The 18,689-nt window shown below is 35.5% G+C and overlaps 1 protein-coding gene across 5 annotated transcripts in view; it reads right to left on the reverse strand.

Moving 5' to 3' along the window:
• The window catches only part of Folh1 (folate hydrolase 1), a 59,529-nt gene extending 41,108 nt beyond the window's left edge, over positions 1 to 18,421 (reverse strand). For 2 of the 5 annotated variants that reach the window (XR_003946512.1, XM_011241861.3), the window contains exons 1-6: positions 18,007 to 18,421; positions 15,566 to 15,674; positions 14,071 to 14,257; positions 10,504 to 10,605; positions 5,285 to 5,410; positions 4,069 to 4,255 (exon numbers count right to left, since the gene is read on the reverse strand). Coding sequence is in view for 4 of the 5 variants with exons in the window: in XM_011241861.3 (XP_011240163.1) it covers positions 4,069 to 4,255; positions 5,285 to 5,410; positions 10,504 to 10,605; positions 14,071 to 14,257; positions 15,566 to 15,674; positions 18,007 to 18,127 (832 nt within the window). In the remaining variant the exon portion in view is untranslated. The remainder of the gene's footprint in view (positions 1 to 4,068; positions 4,256 to 5,284; positions 5,411 to 10,503; positions 10,606 to 14,070; positions 14,258 to 15,565; positions 15,675 to 18,006) is intronic. The other 3 variants (NM_001159706.1, NM_016770.3, XM_006508023.4) reach the window with 2 other exon arrangements.
• Positions 18,422 to 18,689: the final 268 nt, after the last annotated feature.

The raw sequence follows: 18,689 nt of genomic DNA on the forward strand, positions 1-18,689 counted from the left end.
GATCTTGAACATGCTTTGTCCCACATTGACCTTGAATTCAGAGATCTCCTTGCCTCTGTCTTCTGGGATAAAAGGGGTGTACTACCCTATCAGGGCCTAAACTTTTCATGGCCAATATGCTTCAAGATCTCCATATCAAGATCTGGGTCAGAAGCCTGTGTTTTCCAGCCTCAAGTTCTGGGTTACAGGTGTATGTCCATTTCTGGATTGTAATTCATTCCAGATGCAGCCAAATTGACAATGAGGAATAGACTTCAAACTTGAGTTTTGTTTTGTGCAGGATGATAGGTATGGGTCTTTTTTGCATTCTTCTATATGTGGACATCCAATTAGACCAGCAACATTTGTTGAAGATGCTTTTTTTCCCCCATTGAATACTTATAGCTTCTTTATCAAAAATCAGGTGCCCATAGTTGTACAGATTTATTTCCTGGTCTTCAATTTGATTCCATTGATAAACCTGTCTGTTTTTATGATAATATTATCCATTTTTTATAACTCCAGCTTTGTAATACAGCTTAAGATCAGGGATGTTCATACATCCACAAGTGCTTTTGTTGTACAAAATAGTTTTAGCTATCCTAATTTTTTTAAATCTGACTTTGAGTATTGTTCATTCAAGTTCTTTAAAGAATTGTGTTTGAATTTTATGTGGGTTTCATTGAAACTGTATGTTGCTTTTTGTAGGATAGCCATTTTTCTAAGTTAATCCTACAGATCCATAAGCATGGGAGATCTTTCCATTTTCTGATATCTTCTTCAAAGACTTGAAATTGTATCATAAAGGACTTTCACTTGCCTGGTTAGAGTTGCTCCAAGATATTTTATATAATTTGTATCTACTGTGAAGGATGTTGTTTCCCTGATTTCTTTCTGAGCCCATTTGTCATTTGCCTATAGGATGGCTATTATTTTTTTTAATTAATCTTGTATTCAGCTATTCATGTAAACTTGGCAAGATCAGGGGAGCCTTTAAGGTTCTGGCCTAAGTCATCTTCATATATATTATGACTATATAGCTTGGTGTTCTTGTGGAAATCCTAACAGTGGGAACAGGGGCTGTTCCTGACTCTTTTGCCTACTTGTAAGATACTTTTCCTCATACTTGTTGCCTTATCCAGCATTGATATGATGGTACATGCCACTTTTACTGTATCTGGTTAAGCTGTGTTTGGGTGCTGTTCCATAGAGGCTTGTTTTTTCTAAGATGAGGCAGAGGGCAGGTGGATCTCAGAGGGGGCAAAGGGGAGAAGTGAGAGGTTTTAAGGAGGAGGAGAAACTTTGCTTGGGATGTAATGTATGAGAGAAGAATTTTTAAAAAGTAAAATGAAAGTGTAATTCAAAAAACAAAACAAACAAAACTGTTAAACAGAGAAGTACTCTATTGAGCACTTCCATTGCTAGTTCTTGACCCAAGAAGAAAGGTGAGGGAATATGGAATAGGGAGGAGGAAGCTAAAACTAAGGGTCATTTGAGGAGCTATTTGGAAACCTAACACGTATAAGCTTCTTAAAATGTATACATATGTGACAAAAATCTAAATGGAATCACTTAATAATGATGGAGACAAAGCCCCAACAGACATCTTTCTTATTCAAATGAAACTTTCAGTGCTATGAATAGGTTATATATAATCTAGTTGCTGGCCATTCTGGGTTCCATGGAAAACCCCAAACTACCTAGTTTATTGTGGTGGCTATTAACTGCTCCCCACCAACTGATGATAAGGTCCTATTGCTGAAGACAATATCTACAAAAGTCATTGAACATGGAGAATTTAAGCTGGTGCCTACCTAGAGTCTTCACTTCCACAGACTATTGTTCATGGTTTTGGAAGGAACTCTGCATGCTACAAAAGAAGAAAGGTAAACACCAACCCAGCTACACACCCTTCAATCTACAATAATGACCTGCCTGCAAAGGTGCTCTAGGAAATAGAGACACAAATATTGTGTGAACAATAAAATAATATCTGATTGAATTTAATGCCCACTCCATGAAATAGAACCCATTTCTGACACAGCTTACATGGCCAAAAAACCTGAATCTAGATAGGTCTGGGACTGAAAGAAAGTCAAATACTACTTTTCTGTTAAAAGAGTGTAGCAATAAAATGTCTATAAATGTCATTCTGATAGTCTTATATCAATGCTTCTCTCAGACATCATCAGAGAAGCTTATACCTTCAATAGATTCACAATGGGACAATATGCAGAGTGAGAGATCTTGGAACATTCAATCTTTAAAAGAATGTTTACATTGCTTCCTTCCTTCATGTATCAGGGAACCCTCCAGAAGAGGAGACAAAGAGTTTAAGAACCAGAGGGGATGAAGGATACCAATGAAACAAGGTTTTTAAATACAACATAAATGATGCACATATGAACTCACAGAGACTGGGGCAACATACACAGTGTCTGTATAGGTCTATGATCGATGGGTTCTTAGAGCTGAAAGGAGAAGGAGGCAAAAGTCTCTATCCCTAACCCAGAAGTTATCTCCAGCAGATAATAAATCACAAAGGAAAAAATTTTTTTCTCCAAGAGAATTTCACTGGGAATACAAAACATTCTTAAGAGCACTCACAATGTCTGACAAAAAATGATTAATGAAAAATGTACTCAACAATATCCTCGAAGTTTCTACATCTTATAATTCTTTTTAACATCATGGAAGAAACTTGTTTTAAGTGTAGAAATAGAAAAGTTAGAGTAAATAAAAATTTTATTGCATTTCTTTCCATTTACACGTCCCTTTAAATGTTTATATTGGAGGGTTCTTTTCTTTTTAATATTTTTTGAAAATTTCATGAATGTATACATATATTTTGATTGTATTAATTCCCACTCCCTCCCTCCAACTCCCATGAACCTAGTATTAATAACTACTGAGCCCATTTAATACTGCTCCTATGTAGATGAGAGTGGGGCCATATACTGAATCATGAAAAGCCTACCAGTGGTTGCCTACCACAATGTGACTCTGCTTAACAGTATAGTAATATGAAGTTATTTTAAATAATTGTCAGTGCTCTGTATTTTAATAATAGGTTCAAGAACAAACCCTCCAAACATAAGCTTTTCAGATATATATTATTTGATAGATCAGAGATGAAAAATCAATATGTAAACATCATAGGTACTTGAGCAAACTTTTATTTGAGTTATAAAAACTTGCTCTGTTCCAAACTATGCGAACAAAGTGAACACAAACTTTGTAGACATCATCTAATATCTGAATACAGTCAAAACAATTTAGCTTGTTTGTTAATGCTTGACTAGGCAGTGTTTCATCAAAAGACAAGAATGTGGACTCTGAGACCACACTGTGACTTTGAACTCCAGTGCTCTACTTAGTGGCATAGTGATAATGGCCATACTCTTAACACTTAGTCTCATTTTCCCCCAAGACAGAGATCATAACACCTCTTGCCTGTAAGGTTCTTAAGGTATTCAGAAGCTGTCATTTAGGAAACATTATTTGGCAATTTTTTCTAACATTGCAAAGCAGCAAACACTTCTCTATCATTATTGCACTGTCTAGACTCTGTATCCTAGGTGAACTATTTAATCACTTTTTGAGGCCTTTTGATTTTCTATTCATTACTAGAAAATTAAAAATTATCCTCATGAAAAATATATATTCTGAGTACATTCTTTTTCATACAAATGGCCAACCTGGACAAAACTCATCATCAGAAATAAAGCAGAGTAGAACAGACATAAGTCCACTCATTTTTAACCCACATTCAAAGTTGGTATTCACACATGCTGCTGCAAAATTATTTTAAATATATCCTTGGTATGCTCTGTTTCTACCCACATGTGTCATGTATCATATTAACCATGGACTATATAACATTTTAATATTTCAAAAAGTCAGAGTTCCAAAGTTGCAGTCTTAAATTATGAGGTGAGGAACATAATTAAATAATTTTCAGAATTTTAAACATTTTTATTTCTAGCATGAAAAACAATAAGAAAATATGTTCTTAGTTATTTTGACAATTTTTTTTTTACATCATTTGAAATGGTCAATTGATATGATGGTTGGGATCTAGCCACTCACCATTTGCTGGGTAACCTGGTGTGAGCGGGTCACCTGCACCATTAAGATTTAAGACATTTCCACGTTGGACACCACCTCCAGGGAGGTTCCAGCCATCTGGATAGGACTTCACCGCAGGAACAAAGTAGTCAGCAGGGTCTGAGTACAGAATCATTCCTTTTGCCCCTGCCAGTTGAGCATTTTTAACCTAGAAAACATCATGTTTCTTTTCTCAGTTTAGGTAAGTTGTTACTTAATAATGGCAGATCCCAAAATCACATTACACACATAGTTAAGTTTCATCTTCTATTTTAAAGATCAGGTCTCAGTGAGATTTCAAGGCTGAACATTAATTCACTTTGTAGTCTAGGAAGGGCTTAAACATGTTATCTTCCTGTCTCAGAGTCTCAAGTAGCTACAGCTAAGTGCCAGTAGGCATGGATTCCATTAATGGTTTTGCAGAGCAGCAAATGTTGAACTCTCTCATCACAGTGGGAAAAAGAATTTGGTATCCCCTCTTGTTTTCTAGAAGCAGAATAAGAAGAATGTAGAATCCCTAAGCTAAGTTCCCATTAAATATATGGCTGAAAATGAGTAAAGACTTCTTGCACTACTTATAATAATGATCCATATTGAATTTAAATAGAAAATCTTTGAAGGTGATATGTAAAACAAAGGTACTGGAAACTAGTAAGAAACCCATTGTGAATTTCTTTGTGTATGTTGGTAGGTCACAGAATCTTGCAGGTACAGAATACCTGCTGCATCCACTCTGGCAAATACAGACAGAATTTCAACAGCACAACTCAAAAACACTTTGTTAGTGTGTCTTCTTTATAAAATGGAATGTACAGAGATAAGAAAATCATGATCTCAGAAAAATTGTAAAATATATCATTTTATAATATTTTAGATTGGCGAGAGATGAACTTTAAAAACATTATCAACTTGTATGAGTTGTAAAAAACAGTGGAGTTAATTATAACAAATCCAAACATGAATAGCATGTGCTCAGATTATACTCATCCACCTATGATCCTATCTCCCTCCATCCTTTCTATTTCTCCCCTACTTACTAACAAATAGGCGCATCACTCCTATTGATCTGTGTATGTTTTGTTCTTGCTTTTTTGAAAGAAGATTTTACTTATAAGGAAACAATGCAGTATTAATCTATTTAACTTAACCCTATGCTCGTCAGCCTGTCAACTATCCTGAAAGGACATCATTTCTTTACCATATTTCCTCTGAACACTTTCCCATATCTGGCAATCACAATCTTCCCAGAACAACTGATCTTCATTTCCCGTTCCAGTTTAAAGAAGTCTTCAGTTCGTGCATAGTTGACATACACTAGATCACCCTGTTGAGATCAGGAATGATTTAATATAAAATGTAGCATATGGAGGTATCTCTGAATGACAGATGTTTGATCTCTAAAGAGGGATAAAGCTAAAACACCACGAGTGCCATGACACATGAACCTCAAGCAGGGCAGTCAATGGAAAGGTTAACTTAAATTAAAAACGTTATTTGACAGGTTGGGAGACACATGAATTAAATGATAAATTTCCCTTTACTTTTCTTGATAACTAAAGATGTAGAAATACCCCCAAAAGAATTACATAAGTATTCAAGTTGCTACATGTAATCTGAAAAATATCAGTCACCATACATTGAGCAGGTGAAAGAAAGTTTTCCTCTCTTTAAAGTGCATAGTGAGTCTTCACAAACGTCAGAGACCACAAAAGGCCCTGTGATTCAGGAGGACCTGTTTTAATCATTTGTATGGTCACATGCAAGCATCACGGCATCCTTATTACACTGTTATTTGTAAAGGGATTTTCCAAAATTCTTTTCACCCTTTAATCTAGTCCAAAAGGAATTCTGAAAAGTAACATACACATTCATTTTTTTTTTGCACAAATAGCTAAAAAAAAAATTTATCATACTTTTATGAAAGCAAATGCTTGCATTGTAATATCATTTCCAGCATACTATAAATAGCAATGTTTTAGAAACCATTACATAGGTGTTCACTTACATGTGAAGGAATTTAAAAACAATCTGTAAATATTTATTACTTAACTACTTCCATTTTAAAAATATGAACAAGGTGTGCAAACATAGCTTAGTGGTGTAACATTTATTCAGTATGTAACAAGCTCTAGGCTCAATAAACACTACCACAAAAAGATTAGTTTTAATCAAAACCACAAACCACCTGACTATATTTTGCTGTGCTGTTATAATTTTGTCAATTCCTTTTTTCCTTAAACATTAACTTCGAAACTTTTGCTATGGGCTTGCTCTAAAATGTACTGCCAAGATTCCTCTTCAGTGAATGATCTGCTTCAGATTTATGGAAAACTCTTCAAAAGAATGTAAGATCTGGGGATGGAGATAAATACTCTAAAATGTTTTCTCCTTGAGGCAATGGCAGTTGCATTCAGGTACTGTGAGCCCCATGATTACCAGCAGAAGAATATGCCAGCCAAAGTTCTTGCGTAAATGGATGAAGCCCTGACTTTTAGGAACTATTGGCAGTTGTTAACTGAAAAAAAAAAAAAAAAAAGAGGGAGAATCATTCTTTCATGAAAGAGTGGTCATGAGTAGGTTTCCTATGCTCCAGTAGATGACCTCACAACTATGCATGTATTGGTACCACTAACTTATCATTAAAAAAAAAAAAAAAAAAACACGGAAAGAAAAAGAGAGAGAGACAAGAGAGAAAAGAAAGGAGAGTGAGATACAGAGGAAGAAATATTAAATTGCTCTACTCACACTTCTTTACCAGTAAGTTCTCACTTACAAAAAAAAAAAAAAAAAAAAAAAAAAACACTTAAAATTTTGGGAAATATATCCCCTGTAAAGGTTACAAAATAATAGCTATCTTTTGATAAAACTGCACTCATCATAAAAGAAATTTGTTATAGAAATGGGATTAATGGGATTAGGGGAAATATTGGTTTAAAACCTTGCAAACAAAAGTAGCAAATATATAACCCTCTATGCAAATTATATTCTGAGTTAGAAAACCACTTTGTTTTTAGACAATGGGCTTCTTGTATGATTTACACTGTGCTATTGTTCTGACTGTGAATAAAATGATACCCTTGGCTTAGAATCCTTTCTTATTCCTTCAAGCTTCTATTTGCCTGCCCTTATCAACATGAAAATTTTGGTGAGAAAATCAGTTATTCTCAGAGAATGGTCCTGGAGAGCTCCATCACAAAGGACTTTGTGAGAACCAGAATCTGGGCTTTGCAAACCCTCCACTTATGTCACACACAAAGGCCTGAGGAATACTACAGTATTTTTAAACACATTGTGGAGTTACAAATTTTAAATCACCTAATGCTTGGACCAGTGTTATTCCTTCTACAGAATTTAGATAACATAGATTCTAAAATGAGTAATAGAGACATATACTGCATATACACAAAATATATATAATTAATAAAGAATAAATTTGCTACTGGCTTGGTTACAATTGGCCCAAGACTTACAGCAGTCAACACTAGCCTTCTCTTGGTGCGCATATATCAATCTCATGGAGAATGTGCTCCTTCTATCTATGTTCAATGTGAAAGAATTTAAGCATATTTGAAAGAAAGAAAAATAATTATTTTTAGGATTTTTTTTTAATTCTAAACTACATTTCATTGCTACAAGTGCTATGATCTGATGGTATTTGTAATATATTTGACACTGATATGGCAAATGAACCTTATCTTTGAAATTAAGCTTTGTTAGTATTTGGAATATTATACATGTAGTCATATGCTTCTCTTGGTGGAGACATATTACAAATAATGTAGCCAATTTTTGAATGTTTATAGTATAAAAATATATGAAGAAAATTTGACAAAATCAGTATTTGGCATGTTTTGAAATAAAGAGAGATGTAGAGAAAATGAGCCAGACATTGAAAATTTAGAAGATAGTTGCAAAATCTAAAAGTGTTAGGGCTGTGTCATATATTTAAAATAGTGAATAAACTGACAAAATTCAATAGTAAAAATATCAGACACTCACCAGGAAAGAAAAGGGCTACAATTAGTCATTTCAAAAGTAAAAAACCTGGTTAGCTAATAAATATGTATACCTAAGTATGAGCAACCTATTTGTAATCAAAGAAACATCAATTAAAAGAGATTAAAATAAGCAAAATTATAGTTCCATAATTTATGCATTTATGAAAATGTGAGGGGAGAAGTATACTTAAATATTACAAATAGATAGGTGGCTGCTGGTTAGATATTAGACAATTCCTTATTTATGACAACATTACAATCTCATTCTATGTTTACTGTATACAGAAAAACCCTCAAAAGCAGTATGATACCACTGTAAAATAATGGAGGTTTAGGAGAAAATTATGTATTTGACACCAAAATATTCAGTAAATTACTTGCAAGGAGCCTAAAAGAAAGGACTAACACAAGTGATCATTACAATAGACACTATACCTAACCACCACAGTGATAATGACAGCTGGTCATCACAATTAGCAGTGTGGATGACCATCACAGTGACCACTACAAACGACCATGACACCTACTTCTACACATGAGCACCTGCTTCTGAGGCCAAATCTCCACTTCCTTCTTCCAGGGCCCTGTGCTTCCCAGGAAGGATTGGTTTACTCTCACACTACATTAGGGGAAGGCTCTGAGGCTTAAGATACTCATGGCTTGGCTGAAGCCACTCAGCCACCACAACATATCCTTACTGTTGTTCAGGTGCCTTGTCCAGGTGACTAGGGGTCTGCTTGTCCTCTGAAAACTAGGGAAACTCCATGCTCTGATAATTCTCATCATTTCTCTTTACTCTGCCTCAAGGCAGGGAGCTGAGGCTGGAAAACACAAGGCTTTCAACCAATTGCTTTCTATAGCATGAAACCCATCTCCACAATGCTGCCCAAATAGGTATAGACCAGGACCTTTCCTTTGCTATCTCTTCTAGCAGGAAAGACCAGTCCTCAGTGAAAAGAAAGATAATAAAATAAATAATAAAAATGAAAATAAAATTCGGGACAGCATGGAATAAAAAGAGAGAAAGAACAAGAAGTCAATGATTTTCCTTTTAGCTAAGATACTTCAGTTGGATCAGAGAGGCCTCTTTCCTGATCCCTTTCTTCTCACCAGATTGGTTGGTGGTGTGTTTGGACTAAGGGATGCTTAGTTGGACATGAATTCAACAATGCATGGTGGAAGCACAACTCTACACTGTCACCCTGAACAGAACAAGACTGAGTATCTATTAAAACATGTCTTTTTATATTATCTTGGGACTCAAGTAATGAGGACAAGCAATCATGGATCCAAATCTTCAAAACTAAACATCAAAATAAATCCTTCATCTTTTTGCTTACCTTAGGCATTTTACTTTGTCATAGTGATTAAAATGAACACACACACACACACACACACACACACACACACACACACGCACACACACCAGAGCAATGACTGCCTCAATGGTGTAAGAAATTGAGAAGTGGCTTGAGGTAATTTTCTGAACTTATGTCAACACTTTATACATCAGTGGAGTTTTGAATACACAGAAGTGGATGTTTGAAGACATGGCCCCTAGTTGAGCCAGACAATCTACAAAATTTTTAACCAGAATTGTTCCTGTCCAAAGGAAATGTAGGGACAAAAATGGAGCAGAGACTGAGAAAGACCACCCTGTTCCTGGCCCAAATTGGGATATATCCCAAGTGCACACACCAATTCCTGATACTATTACTGTGGCCATCTTGTACATGCAGACAGAAAAAGTTCTACTAACAACTGACTGGATCAAATGCAGGTACTTTCAACCAACCATTCGATTAAGATCTGGGACAAATATGGAAAAGTTAAGGGAAACACTGAAGGAAATGAGGGGACTGCAACCCCACAGGAAGAACAGCAGTGTCAACTAACTCAGAACCATCAGAGCTCCTACAGACTAAGCCAAAAAACAAGTAGCATACTTGGGCTGGTTCATGACCCCAAGAACATGTGTAGCCGAGGGCTGCCTTGTATGGCCTCAGTGGGAGAGGATGTGCTTAATTCTGTGGAAAGTTGATGTCCCTGGGAAGAGGAATGTTTGTGGGGGTAAGAGGGGAGAGGATAATGTGAAGAACTCAAGGAGGGGGACAGGAAAGGGGGTAACTTTTGGAATGTAAATAAGTAAAGTAATTTAATAAAATGAAAAGTGGGTGTTTATGAAATGTCAATAAATGTGTAGATTTGTACGTCTTATTGCAGCATATTTTATTTTCAAAAGCACCATGAAAAAATTAATACTTTTTTGATATTAAGGAAGCCTAGTTTCTTAAATGTGGAAATGGTATAATTTTGAATTACATAGTAATCCCTCTTGTTACTTTTTAATTATTGGCTAAATATGGAAGCAAATGGGGCTTCTGCTTATCATTTGTATTGTGCTGTGCTCCATTGTTACCTCTGGTGTCCCTTGTGGAGAGAAGGCACTGTATGGTGGCACTACATCTGATATATTCTCATATCCTGGGGGTGGCTGTTCAGATAATGATGTTTTGAAAATCTAGAGAAATAAACAAGAGAAATAAGAGTGATTCAGTTAAAGATAATCACAAGCAAGCAAAAACGTGCATCCATGTCTCCTTCCAGTTATCATTTAATGATTTCAAAATTTATATCAACACCTAATTCTGTTAGCAATGCGCAGAGAGGGAAAAATTTAGACCTTCTTCTCAGAATAAATTCAGGTATAAATCTATAATAATAATGATAATAATATTAATCCTTAGAATTGCCAGGAACTAACTATATTCTGTTTGTGAGTAAATAAAAAGGAAGTTCAAACAGACATGGCTTCCCCCAAAAGGAAGACAGCTGTATCATAAGGAAAGGACGAATTGATGACAGTCTTTATAGAAAAACACACATCCCTGTCTGCTATAAACAACAAATACACAGCCCAAATACCAGGTGTTACATATATCTTTAGTTATTGCATACATTATAAAACATGAGAATATGTGAAGAATAATGTTTGCCAAAGCCATTAAAATCTAGTCAAAGTGGAAAAGTGCATCTTACTTTTATTTATACTTTTTAAATTTAAGTTTGTATTTCTGTACCTCACTGTAGTGATATCTGTTGTAGAAAGTATTTAATCCTTTCTTTTGAAATTTTAATATTACATTATTTTTATTGTATATTTTCTTTATTTACATTTCAAATATCCCTTTCCTAGTTTCCCCCCAAACTCCCTTCCCCCCTGCCCCCAGTTCCCAGATAAAAAATATACAATCTTTATAATTATAAAAAGTCTAAATCATCAATAAAGCTGGGCAGATATCTACCATCAATGCTATTATGTTATGTATACTTTCCTATCAAGAACCCCAAGTTATAACTTGCTATGTTCCTACTGTGCTGCTACTAACTCCAATTGGCCAGCCCTTATGGCCAAGTTTTGAGGATGCTTACCCTGTGACATCTTTCACTCACTCTACCTTCTCCCTTTTCCCCTAGTGGTTCTCCTCTGACCCCAATTCAGAAATCCCAAACCCTATCTATGTATTTTCTCCCCAGACCTTGACTGTTGGCATTTTTATTTAACCAATAGTTTTAAAGTAAGGAGCAACGTTACATTTTGTGTTCAGATACTCTGGATTTTTTGTACCTGTGAGCAACCAGGCCTTGGGGGTCAATACTTAACATAGTAAAAGACCAAACCTCAACAGATGCATCAACAAAACATCTTTGTACCAGCTTATTAATACATCAGCAGTAAGATTAACTTCCCAATACACCACTATGACTGTTACAATAATCCTTTTGTAATCCAAGTTAGACTACAATTTATGAGGTAGTCAATACTGTCCTTGAACCTCAAGATTAACATCCTTACACAGGGTTCCTAATTCTGGGAATAGAGACAGATAATATCACAACTGAATAAAATAGTGATTAAAAATGAAAGCTCATATAAAATATGTATTTTTAAAAGATCAATATTATGTCAACTTGAAATTATACTGGGTATTTTAGTTCTTCCATACAATACATGTGTCAGAACCAGCTGATTTTTTTGAATTTGAAATATTAAAGAAAAATGTCATGTTGGAGATGTAGTTTGACAAAAATATTTTTTAATTGTAAGAAATATGTGATAGTACATGAACATTGCATTAGATCCAAGCAATAAACCTGGATGTGAATGATCAAAATGCAAATGAGAGTGCATATATCTGAAATAAAAGCAATGCAAACATGCTGCTTACAGAAAATAAGCACATGGTTAAAAGAACCATGTCATAGTTGAATAATGTTTGCCCTAGAAAGGGGAACAGAGCAAGAAGCATGATGTACTGTGGAACTGTGATTAAAAGACTGATGCATTAGTGTAAGAAAAGTTTAATAGCAATTTGAAAAGAAAGTCAAATATGAAACTGATCTAACTTGTAGATAGCTTGGACAATGCTATTTATAATATAATAACCTCAGTTACAAAATAACTATTGGAAGTATTGTAGACTGTACTAGATATATCAAGTTGGCTCCAGAAAATGTACTGATATAAATAAATGTTTTAGTTATAATTTATTGTTTTCCTATTGAACATACATCTTTGTTTGATCAGTCTCAGCTGTATTATAATGTCTTAGGCAAGTATGCACCTGGACTTATAATAAGTATTGTAAATTCTTTGCTATAACTATACTGTTTCCAGTTTGCGTTTTGCTTCCAGAGGACTAACATAAAGTCTTAGTAAAAGCCTATGTACAGGGTCATTTCAAAAATAATTATTCAGTGTGTCTAGGTTTTTGGCTAAGATCAAGTGAAAATACAAAGTTTTCAACCAGCAGGTCCTTGCTAGCTGAAAACCCACACTAGGTCTCTAAATATCCAGCTTAACTCTAAATCTAGTCTTTATGATTTAAATCTGTGATGAGTGTCTGTTTAGATATTGAAAATCATAACCTTATATTACTTTTGAAATTCAGATATAATGCTAAATATACAGAAAGTAACTGTAATGAAGCTTCCTTTTAAAAAATATTCCCCAAATCACACTAAGTTCAAACACTCTAAGAAATAAACTGACATTGATAAAGAGTTTTTAAAGGTAAATCACAACAGTCTTAATTAATTTGGATCCCCGATATCTTTCAAACACTGGATCACCAAATAGACAGCATATACCAGCTGATATGGGACCACCCAGCATACATGTAGTGGAGAACTTCAGGGTCTGTGTTCATTCAGGGATGGTGCACCTGACCCTTGGGAGACTGGAGGCCCCAGGGAGTTTAGAGGTCAGGTGGGTTCAGGGTTGGGGAATCTATGTAGAGATGGGGTGGGCTGGGGGGGAAGTGTGGGACTTGGGACAGTCAGAGAGTAGATGGGGGAGTGTGGGGAGTGGTATATGGAAATAAAACTGATTCATTTTAGTAAAAATAAATGCACATGAAAATGTTAACTTACTGAGGAAAAATCTTCCCTTAAGAAAAAAGAGATATGGTATCGATGAAATATACAGTAAAACCTTTTTTCTCGAATCAAATGAAAGAATGTAGAGAAAGGAAAAGAGGTACAAAACAGGTAGAAATGTATTTCGTTTTTATATTTTTCAAGATCTTTAAAAAAGTTAGGGCTGGAGAGATGGCTCAGCGGTTGAGAGCACTGACTGCTCTTCCGGGGGTCCTGAGTTAAATTCCCAGTAACCACATGGTGGGTCACAACCATCTGTAATGGGATCTGATGGTCTCTTCTGGTGTGTATGAAGAGAACAATGGCGTACTCATATACATAAAATAAACAAATATTTTTTAAAAAGTTTAAAAAATGAATTAAAAATAAAATAAAAATAAAAATAAATATTCCCCAAATCACACTAAGTTCAAACACTCCAAGAAATAAACTGACATTGATAAAGAGCTTTCAAAGGGAAATCACAAATGTCCATAATATTGAATTCAATAAATACATGGAGATGATGCAACTAAAGTGAAATCTTTCTGCTTATCTTTTTACTTACCTCATTTCCATCTTCATTAATTATTGAGATATAGTTAGGATGAGTTTTATTTGGATAGGACAGCAAGACATCGTAATGGGATAACTCAACCAAATCCAGGCCAAATTCTTTCCACTGGTCATGAATTTGCTTTGCAAGCTCAAAATTATTTTGTGTTCCTGCCAAGTGTGGTGTCCGTGTGAAATTGCTGGTGAAGGAAAATTGAAAATGTTTAAACATTACTTTTAGTCTGTCTGCGTTTTCAATAGGCACCCCAAAAACCCTACATTTTTCATGCCTATAATATATAATAAATGAAGTAAATATAAGATGTGGGGACTTTTCATGAAGAAGTTTAAGCCTAATGCCTCTTACTCAATGGGGCACTCCTAAAAGCAATAGCTCTCATAGATTTTAAATCTATTGTAATTAACGTACACACACACACACACACACACACACACACACACACACACACACACACACACATATATATATATATATATATATATATATATATATTCCTACAGATATGAAACTTTTAACCATATGTGAATATTTAATAGTCTTTTATATCAAATCACTCTGTGTTCATTAGGAAATCCTATCAGTAGAGGAATTTTTTAAAGACTTTTGACATATATATTAACCTGATTTTTTGAAAACCTATAATGTGTTCTAGGTGATTAGATAATACTAATCCTATATACATCCACATATTGTATTTTAACTAAATATAAATCTAACTTTGTGTCTATGATTACGTTTTATGTTCTTGTACTAATGAGAATCAAACTAGTGCCTTGTACATATTCAGGAATATAGTTTAGGTCTAGCATGTGCAAGGGCCAATAATTTTACAATATATTCATTTATCTCTTTTGCTTTACACTCTTTTGAAAAGAATAGAATTAGTTTTTAGTGTTTTCAGAACATCTAATTCCCAGGTTCACCCTTATCACTGCAGTATCATTATCCTTATCTCATAGATGAGAATAGAAGCTTGGTCAGTTTCATTAGTCACTCAAAGTTAGTTCCCTCATAATGAGCAGAGATGGAGCTCAAACTAAACATCGTGCGATTTTTAAATCAGCTTTTTCTTAAATAAAACCTATTATCTCTCCTTAAAGGATAAGTCACCAAAGTACGTTCCTCAGTCCAAATCTGGCCATAATTTGTTTTTGTATTCTCCACAGGCAAAGACCAGCTTTATAATTTAAGTAGGTGAGGAAATAAGATGGGATTTTGTAATGCATCAACAAATAATAATCAAATTTCTCTGCTCCTGAATGCAATTTTATCAGAACCTGCATTTGTCAGATACTTCCTATGGCTTCTTTTGCTCTTATGGAGCTAAAGTTAAGTAGTTATGGCAGATATTTGTTGGCTTGCAACAACTGGTCTTTCCCCCTACAGGAAATGTTTTCTGGGTACTACTCAGAAAGCTTTGTGAAGATATGAAGTTAAAGCTGAAGGTATAATCACCATATGGAATGTAATACAAGTATATTCTTACTATAAAAATTTTTTGATGTTCTCAGCCTTCAATTCATGCAAAAACTCCTTCTTCATGCCAGAATGGGAAACATTACCAGTAGCTTCATTGGAAGGTTTTATAAACCACCCTGAAAAATACAAGCAAAAGTATGAATGATATACGAGCTCATGTCAGGATCTTTTGGTTTTTTTTTTTTTTATGAGGGACACAGTTAATAAATTATTTCTTATATGATCTGTGCTTCTCATGTTTTCCCCTTGTTTTTTTTCTACAAAGAAAAGAGCATATCTGTATTGCTTTTAATTGCAAAGCAAGTACAACATATTTTACCTAATTTCAGTTATATGTGTTGCTCTTATTTCTAAGAAAAGTTGAATGTGAAAATTCAAGTATGTAGTGTTGTTTCAATTATTAGAGATAAAATGCTATGAAAATGTAGTTTCTCTACACTTGCTTCTCTTAATAATTTCTTGCTTCTCTGTAGAGCTAAACAGAAGCTCACAATGAATTATTTATGAGTACAGTGACTGGAGAGATTGCTCAAGCAATTAAGAGAAGAATGTAATATTCTTGCAAAGGGGCCTGACTTCGATCCTTAGCACACATTTCCCAACACAAGCCCATGGACATCTCCTCTCACATCTACATACATACGTTCTCAAAGATATAACATATGAAGTTATTGAAAACTAAAGAGGATCTTAATTATGAATATATTTCATATATATAAATTATCTCAAAACATTTAAAAAACAGACTTCAATTTGCTTTGAATTGGACACTAAGGCAAAATGCAGGGATATTTTTGTTTCTCCTTTAAAATTGGCTTGAGAAACTGAAGTTCTGAGAACTATAGTAAACTGCAATATACTTCGTAGCTCTGCAAGACATCCAATGCACAGAAAGCCACAGACAGGTTATAACCTGTGCCTTGACCCCTGGCCTCATAAATTGATTTTAATCTGAGAGGGAGAGAACATCCTTATAGAGTTTACAGAGTACCTTACCTGAGAATAAAGAGAGTTACTGAACCAAACCTCATGGTGCTTTACCACTATTGATAATATATTTGAAGACATATATGCACACAAATATGCACATTGAGACATATGGCTGAGCAAAAGGCTTAACTAAAGGCCCTAGTGTTCACTGTGAGATTAGGAAAGAACACCCTAGGCCTGAAATAACTCACAAGTAAGAAAGATAGAGGCCTGTGGTAGAGACAGAATACTAAGAAACTAACAAACTGGGTTATTGAACAGTGAAACCAAGGGATAGTGGGTGTAACAAAGTAGAAATGACTTGCTTTTAGGATATGTAGGCTTTTGAATCCCATGCTAACCGTTCCAAAACTTGATTCTCATTTCAAGCTGATAACAGAAACTCAATTTAATTCAATCTCATTGGGGCTCACAGCAATCATAGGTAATTACTGATATCTTTGTGTTTAGTTTGATTGAAGTCTCTGGCCAAAGGCTACACAATTGGTTCAGAGCCTGTCTTTACCAATGACATAGAAGTAATTCAAAATGCAGAGCAAAGACGGATGACTTGATGACAAGTTAGACTGGCCTGTGTACTAAAGTCCAGTAGGAAACAGATCCCTCATCAAAGACCCAAGTAGTTTTCTAGTAAAGCTCCTCCTGCTAAATAGTGTCCTATTATCTGTACGTTTCTCATTCAAGTTTCATCATAAATATGGGGAAAATTAAGGTTGAAAGAGAATGGGTAAATTTTTTTCACAGTAAACGAGAATTAGTGATACAAACTCTGAATTTGTAAATCAGCTATGCTCTGCTACTGATTTCTGATGCAGATGGTTTCTTACAGAGTTGGGCTAAATCTGAACTAAGGTCAGGAGGCTCCTGTTAAGGATGTGTTCAGGCAGTGCTGACAGTAATTCACATTTCCCAGAATGTCTCTCTGCTTGTCCAAGGAAGAATGTGAACAGAAAGAGAATCCTTTCACAGAGATGTCCTGGATGCCATGGTATCCTTGAAATTGACACAGGTAGGAGACAGGTGAACCTTCCCCCACCACGTCTCCCCAGCCTCCCCACCCCACCCCCAAAGGCAAAAGCCACTAAAACCAAGCTTACTGGTAGATCTGGATCAGCAGCCACTGGGAATCAGCACTGAGAAGGGTAGTGTCCTGCAGGGTCCCAATGGGTCAGACCTAATTCTAGTTACTGTTTCTGGTTTTTGTTTATTTTGTTTTGTTTTGTTTGTAATCTGACTTTAATCTATGCAATTCTATATACAGATAATTTATTCCTAATTCAATCCTGCTCAGACCCCAGGAAACCTCTGCTTAACTCAGATACTAAAGGTTCCTTCCTCCATGCAAATCACTGCACCCCGGGGAAGACCCGAAACCTCTCCTGCGGGAAGAGCAGCTACAAGAGTGCAGAAGCGAAGGAACAGGGAGATTATGCACTTTGCCATGCAAATGCACCATACCAAAGAGGAAGCCAATGAGGAAGGTTCCGGTTAAAGCCAGCACCAGTGTCCCAACACGGAGCCAGCGCTGGCGGTGTCCCAGGACCTCCGCGGAGTCTCTGTCCTGCAGTGCGTTCCACATCTCTGGCAACTTTAGTTTTCCTCAGCAGTTCTCTTCTACATCCACTGCAGAGATTCTGCGGGTTAAAATTTCCTCCCACTGCTATTCCCCTGGGAAATAGAAGTCTCTCCTAAGACTTTCTCCGCCCCCAAATTCTGGCGTACTGTGAGCCAATTGTAGTTAGGCTAAGGGAAACTGCCTACTCTGGCTTCTTTGGAGTGAGGCTTCAGTTTCTCTTTGAGACTTTATTGACAGGGGCTAAATAGAGAGATAAACAAGAATATCAGAAAGCAATGATAACTTGCCAAATAGTACAGCCTGTACTCAGAAAAGTATTGCAGAGTCCTTATACTTGCTTAATGATCCGTATTAACTTCAATAAACTTTGAGGAATGTGAGAGACTTAGTCCTGAAGAGCCAATACTTACACACATGAGTGAGCACTCTCCTTTCCCTGATAGTTCTCTGTCTGTTAATCCTGTGCTTTAGTCTCTGTTGAAAAATCTTCCTGATGAATTCCAACTCTACTAATTTTTTTTTGACATCTGAAATTCATGCCTCTTCCCCAAGTTATTTGTACATT

Source organism: Mus musculus, chromosome 7, assembly GCF_000001635.26.
Source record: "Mus musculus strain C57BL/6J chromosome 7, GRCm38.p6 C57BL/6J".
NCBI lineage: Eukaryota > Metazoa > Chordata > Mammalia > Rodentia > Muridae > Mus > Mus musculus.